Source organism: Eupeodes corollae, chromosome 1 (assembly GCF_945859685.1).
Source record: "Eupeodes corollae chromosome 1, idEupCoro1.1, whole genome shotgun sequence".
Lineage (NCBI taxonomy): Eukaryota > Metazoa > Arthropoda > Insecta > Diptera > Syrphidae > Eupeodes > Eupeodes corollae.
Window position 1 is genome coordinate 51,199,313 of NC_079147.1, and position 7,648 is coordinate 51,206,960.

At 33.5% G+C, this 7,648-nt stretch overlaps 1 protein-coding gene across 1 annotated transcript in view; it reads right to left on the reverse strand.

Annotated features, from left to right (window-relative positions):
- The window catches only part of LOC129941938 (rhodanese domain-containing protein CG4456), a 10,358-nt gene extending 2,958 nt beyond the window's left edge, over positions 1-7,400 (reverse strand). Inside the window, exon 1 of the mRNA XM_056050719.1 lies at positions 7,139-7,400. Within this exon, the coding sequence (XP_055906694.1) occupies positions 7,139-7,259 (121 nt within the window). The 5' untranslated portion in view covers positions 7,260-7,400. The remainder of the gene's footprint in view (positions 1-7,138) is intronic.
- Between the last annotated feature and the right edge of the window lie 248 nt (positions 7,401-7,648).

Consider the following 7,648-nt stretch of genomic DNA (forward strand, 5'->3'; position numbering starts at 1 on the left):
ATATTTCTCCCGTTACATGGTGGATTAGAAAAAAACAACTATAGTAAATGAAAGACTACTTTGTTAACAACAAATTGTAAAATTTGGGAATATTAGAGAAATGGCAAGAATAGATGTTTATTACTCTAAAGGTCTTTAATGCCGTGCTATAGCCCGAAAAATAAATCGAAGTGAAGATTGTGTCAGCAACTATTAAAAAATTCCATCGTCGTATCTAAAAAATTATAAAGGAAACACTTCCTCTACCTCAACACTTCGCGAAACGCGAAATATACTTAGAATAGCGTCAAATTCATCTTTATCGGCAGCTGAAATTGGGGATAAAGCTAATGTTAAGGCCAGCTTATCGACTGTCAAACGCACGATCCGCAATGCTAAACACATAAAGCGCCTGAAGCTTACAAAAAACCACCACTTAATGACGCAAGGAAGAAGCAACGCTTGTGTTTTGCGAAAGATCACATGAGCTGGGATGTGCAGAATTCAATGACTACAAATGATTGGCGGAAGGTTATTTTTCCCCACCAAAAAAATTTAACTTAGATGGGCCAGATGGTTATAATTATTATTTCCAAGAGGAGCGGTTTTTAAACCGTCATCATAGCAGAGAAGGAGGCGTTATGGTCTGGGGCTCAATTTCGTTTTATGGCACTATAGACTTGGTAGTCTAAGATAGTAAAATGACTGGAAAAACCTACAAAGCCTTGCTGGAATCAGTATTCCCCAAAATTACCCAAGTTTATGGACCAATTTCATGGATTTTGCAGCAGAACATGCTCCGATACACACAGCCCGAGAGGTAAAATCCTTTATTGCAAACCAAAACATCTACTTGCTGCCTTGGCCACCATATTCCCCGGACCTTAACATAATGGAAAATGTGTGGGGCTGGCTTACACGTAAGGTGTATGAGGGAGGGAAGCAATACGATGACAAGGAAGCGCTTATTCGTGGTATCAAATTGGCCTGGAGTGAGATTTCATTGGACTACTTGGAATCTCTTTATAAATCCCTGAAAGATAGAATTTTTGAAGTTATTTTAAAGGCTGGTGGCAGCACACATTAATAAATATTTAATAAAACCCAAAAAACTTAAACAAAATATGAAAAACTCCTTTTTATTTTCATTTATTTTATGTGCTTCTAATCTAATGACCCGATTTATTTTCGCATATTCTTGACTAAATTAACAATTTGTCTTAGAATTTCAGTTAGCTTAATCTCTTCTATACCCAAAATGTATGTTGTGTTGTTAACAAAATAGTCTTTCATTAACCAAAGTTATTTTTTTAAATCCATTATGTAACGGGAGAAATATCTATTTTACTTCTCAAAAAATCCTGCTTCTAACCTTATGACCCGCAGTGTATATACAGTTGTGTTCATAACAATAGCAGTGCATGACAAAGTACTGCAAAGAAGTAAGAAAAACTGCAATAAGTTATATGAAACTATGCAAATAATGTAAGCTTACAATTAGTACTTTGTTGCATAACCACTGTTTTTTATGACTGCTTCGCATCTACGTGGCATCGAGTCCACTAAAACCTGACACCTCTCGACTGATATTGCGTTCCAAGAATCAAGCAGTGCTTCCCACAATTTTTTCGAATTCTTGGGTTTTGTTTTATGAACTGCATTCTTAACATCCCCCACAAATTTTCGATGGGGTTAAGGTCGGGGGATTGAGCGGGTCACTCCATAACGGATAACTTCTTCCGCGCAAATCATGATTTTGCCTTTTTTGACGTATGCTTTGGGTCATATTATTGTTGGTATACCCAAACCAACGGCATTTCCTTTTCAGCATAGAGTAACATAACCTCCTTGAGAATTTTCACATACTCGGTTTCATCTCTTATACCCTCGATGGGATTAATAGGCCCGACCCCGTTATATGAAAAGCAAGCCCATATCATAAATTTCCCTCCACCATGCTTCACTGTATGCTGCATTTTAGGGTCTTCTCACATATTCTCGACGACCTTTTAACCCAAAAGAACAACTTTGCTTTCATCGCTCCACAGAACATTCCTACATTTCTATTTTGCTCAATATCTATGCGCTTTAACAAACTCCATTCTCCACATGCCTTTTCGTCAAGAATGGTACCTTGCGTGGAATTCTGGCTGGTAAATTAGCTTAAAAAAGACGTGTTCGTATTGTGACAGCGCTAACAGACAGTTGAAGTCCATTTCTTATTTTTCTAGAGCCTATGGAAAGGTTCTGTTTTGCTAACTGAACAATTTTTCTGTCGGTTCTTTCAGTATTTATATTGGCATTTTAAGGCATTACTGACCATTTTTGCTGAGCAGCCTAGGATGTATTGAATATTTTGGTAGGATTTTCCCTACAAGTTTTCAAATTTCTTCGGTGCATTGTCTTGACCGTACCATTGTTTATTTTTGAGCTAATATTTATTAATTTGTTATATAATAATATGTTACAAATACTTTAAACTTTAAATAGTAAAATATTTACTTACCGAAAATTAAATAAAAATTTTTAATTATAAAATCAAAAGCACTGCTATTTTTATGAACACTCTTTATCCAGAGAGTTTGAAATAATTTGTGTTCAAAGGAAAAAGTGGAGTGTAACTTTAAGCTAAAAGTATCTAATATAAAAATGAAAGACCGTTAGATGCAAGTAACATGTTCATTTTTTTTAAGAATTTCCGTTATTTAAATAATTGACAATCTAATAAAATTTGACCAGCACCGTTTTTTTTAATGAACACAACTGTACTTGTTTACGTTGATGATATCCTGGTTATTTCAAAAGAACAGAATTTAATTTTAGAGACAATTACAGAAATTATAAAACATTTTAAAATTACTGACATGGGAAATTTGAAGTTTTATCTTGGAATTCAAATTGAAAAGAGAAATGGAAAGTATTATATGCACCAAGAAAAATGCACAAAGAAAATGCTTGGTATCTTTAATATGTCAGATGCGAAGATATCCAAAATACCTTTAGATACTGGATATTTCAAAAACCCAACAACGGATGATGAGCTTTTAGACGACAACGAAATTTACGAAAAGCTCTTGGCTCACTTCTTTACTTATCAGGAAATACAAGGCCGGACATAGCAGCAGTTGTTTCAATTCTCAGCAGAAAAGTATACTGTCCCACTCAGCGTGATTGTATCGAAGTTAAACGCATTTTAAGGTACCTGAAAGGAACTCAACAGCTACAGCTTTGTGTTGGATGCAATAAAAAATCAAAACTTGTTAGATATGCCGATGCAGATTGGGCTGCAGACGTTAGAGGACGGAAAACCACAAGCGGATATTTATTTATAATTGGAGAAGTTACAATCAGTTATGCAAGTAAGAAGCACGGAATGATTGCATTATCATCAACTGAAGCAGAGCTTGTCGCTTTATCAGAAGCAACTCAAGAACTCATTTGGCTTAGAACATTATTGCAAGATTTACAAGTAAGTTGTTTAAAACTACTCGATTCAGAGAAGATAAATCCTTGAACTAAATATATAGATGTGAAGTGCTATTTTCTTCGTGACATAAAAGAATCTAAGGAAGTTAAATTCATTTACTGTATAACCGAAGAAATGGTTGCAGACATTACAGAATATTAAACAATCAAGATTCAGACTCCTGGCTGCTCTAACTAAGAACGATGAAGGATTTACTTAAGAAGTGTTTATTAAGAAGGGGAGTATATATATAATTAACTATTTGTATATTATTATATTATATTTATAGTTTTAATAGCGAACAATATTGAAGTTCGATATTATTTAGTTAATTTTTCTAAAGATGTGTCCGTACTTAATAACTTTCAATTCGAATCAGATCATCGGATAGTACGCGCGGAGTTGTTAATCAACCATAAAACAAGACAACTTCATAAAACTACAAGAAAAGTATTAACAAAATCGATAAGTACAGATATCATCAAAAGTTATAATGCTGATCTTCAACAACGATATAACATTATATCAAGGTTAAATGAACCTACTCAAATAGCATATTACAAAATGGAAAAAACTATAAAAGAATCTGCAGACAGGTATATTCTCACTGCTGAACCACAAAAACTATTGAGTGAAACTCTAAATATGATAGCATTTCGTGATAGTATTCGAAAAAAGACCAATCTGAAAGCCCAAGAAAAACAAGATATGAAAAATATACGGAAGAACATCAAAAAACGTTGTCTGGAAGACATCCAAAAATTCAATGACAACCCCTTAAAGACAGTAATCGAAGAAACGAGATCAATAAAAAAGGCAAAGAATGCAATCCAAGATTATAAAGAGTGGATAACAGCAATGGCGGATAATGATAAAAGAATTCACGAAAGCAAGAATATTAACCAAATAGCTACAAACTTCTGCATTGATCTATACAAAACACGCATAGTAGACACTGATGATATATTTCTAGAGCGACAAAACCAGGAAGAAGATTTTCCACCATTTCTTAAAAGTGAAATAGAGCGAGCAATAAATAGTTTAAAGAATGAAAAAAGCAAAGGAAACGATGGGATATTAGCTGAATACCTAAAGTTCGGCAACTTTTCACTGGCCAACTGGTTGACTACTATTTTCAATCAGGTTTTGGTCACCGAGGAAGTCCCAGACCAATGGACGAAATCGGAAATAATTCTCATACATAAAAAAGGGAACAGGGACGATATCAACAATTATCGCCCGATAAGCATAATACTATCGATATACAATTTTTTTGCGAAGTGTTTATTTGAGAGAATGAAAACCACTCTTAATTTAAATCAACCTTTTGAACAAGCCGGTTTTAGATCAGGTTTTTCAACAAAAGATCATCTACAAACCGTTAATCAAATAATAAAAAAATGCAAAGAGTATAACATCGCAATATACTTTGCCTTCATCGATTTTACAAAACGTTTGACACAGTAGAGCAGAGATTTATTTGAAAGGCGCTTCTCAATCAAGGTGTAGACGAAAAAATAGTTCGAATCCTAAAGAAAATGTATGACAGGAGCAACGGAATGCACCGGATCAGATTTTAAAATATCGCGAGGTGTAAGGCAAGGAGATGCAATTTTACCAGCACTCTTTTCCGCAGCCTTGGAAGGAGTATTTAGAAAGCTAGACTGGGAAGACAAAGGATTGAAGATAAATGGCAAATGTCTCTCAAACCTCCGATTTGCCGATGACATTATGATTATCGCAAACAGCAGTGAAGAACTTCAAACGATGCTGAACGAACTGTGCACGGAATGCGGAAATATTGGGTTGTCAACAAACCAACAGAAAACTAAAATTATGACAAATGGTGCTTATGATCCAGTTAGTGTTAATAACAATATATTAGAATACGTTGAAGACTACACATACCTTGGTCAGATTATCTCATTCAAAGACAAAGAAAAAAAGGATACGTTAAGCATCTTCTTGCATTGAATATTTCGAATAAAACAAGGAAATATGTATTTGACTCAACAGTTCTTCAAGTCCTCACCTATCGGTGCTAAACTTGGCAAGTCACGAAAAACACTGAAATGAAACTCCAATCATGTCAGAGAGCAATGGAGAGAGCTATTTTGAACGTTCATTTTGCCCAGCAAATTAACCATCAGAATATAAGAAGTCAAACTAATTTTGGAGACGTTAGACACAGGATTAAGAAACTCAAATGGGAATGGGCAGGACATGTAATACGTACACCTGATAATCGATGGATAAAATTAGTAACCGAATGGATACCCTTAGAAAGCAAAAGAAGCGTAGGTGGACAACATAAATGCTGGAAGGATGACATCCGAAAAATATGAACACTATATTGAAGAGAAGCACTAGATAGAAGAAGATGGAGAAGTCTGGGGGAGGCTTATGCTCAGATAACCTAAAATTATACCTCTCTTTTCAAATAATGTATATATTTAAATTAGTTTTTACCCTTCATTGAATTATTTGTTTCTTGTAATTTAATTAATTTTACGTACACATACTTGTTTAAATGTAATGTAAATATATTCAATCAAATAGTAATTATAAATTTAATTATTGTAAATTTTAAAGTATTAATGAGTGAATAAAGCTTGGAATAATAATAATAATAATAGTTTATTTATTTATTCGATCAAATTTTCTTGAACAATAAACATCTTGTTTAAATTTGTTGAACTAAATTTTATTCTTAATTATAAAATTGAACTTCTTGCAATAGCCGTTCTAATAATACTTCTATAGTTTCTGCACGTTGTGACATCTCATTTCTTGGACATAGAATACCTTTTCACCACTTTTCTTGCATTCCTTCATTATAGTATAGTTATGTTATAGTATATAACATTCACGTATAGTAAATACGTGAATGTTACATAATTTCATAAATTGCTTAATATAAAGCTCCTGAGGCTTATGCTTGTTTGAGCCTTTTTTACAGCCTTCTCGAACCTTAAACTCTTCTATGCTTGTTGACGGTAACAATTGGTGGAGCCTCTACATCTTCTTTATCGTTAAAGTTGGGCATTCCAGAGACCAACATGAAGAGGAAACCGTGATTAATATCGTCTGAAAATATCCTGCCCTGACCTTCTTTATAATGTCATCCTTAGTAAAGGCATTTTTTAATAATCTTAATGAACTTTCTGAAATGAAAATCGAACACCTGATTTTCTCTATGAACGCGACAAAGTAGCTCTAGCGTTGACTATGATGTCATTATGTGAATCCTATCTACCGACCCACTTGTTTGAACTTCAAAAATTGGGACATCTTATATATTGTTAGTAATAAAATTTCCATTTCTTGCTAATGTCAACCTAAATTATTGAAACCCCTCGTTTCGCCGGGGCTGATAAGTTTACAAAAAAAAAACTCTAAATTTACTGAAATGCAATATCTACAAATGTGCTATTTGGGTATTTGGCATTGATTGATAAGTTAAGTACCTTATTAAGTTTAAATGGTTAAAAAGTAAACAAATTACTTTGCATAAAAAAAGAATTATGTTCAAAGATCAAGTGGTTTTGATTAAAACAAACAAAAAGCATTTACCTACATAGGTACCTTCCCGAAGCTCTGAGAAAAGTTGAAGAAATACACCTATCTAAATATTTATAACCTTCTTATGAACTTAACTTGTTTTGTAATTTTGTTTTATATATCAATACTTACGAGGAATGTTGATACTGGCTGGAATCACGCCTGTACTTTCTAGCTCATCAGCATTTCTCACATCGATAAGATATGCTTCTGGGTGATTTGGAATGTCTTTGACGTCTTCATAAGTTGCCATTTTAATTGAAATAGAAATAACTTTGGTTTTATGTATCGAAATAAACTGTTCAAGTGAATTAAGTTAATTTATTTGCAAACAATTTTGCCGGTTAGGTTGCAGCTTTTAGAATTTGCAATAGACTAACAAATAACAACTCACCTAAACGATGTTATCTCGCATGACACCATTTCTATCACGATATTATTTTAAAATTTTAGTTTGACAATTGACAGGTAAGATAACGTAACGTAAGAAAGCACAGTGGAATATTTTTGGAATATTACATTAACCATTTTGATGGAATACACTGCCAACCACTAGGCCACATAATTAAGAATCGGAGATTCAACTACCTGCAAGATTTAAAGGGTAAATAGGAAATAAGCGTTGGAATTCGCTATAATAAA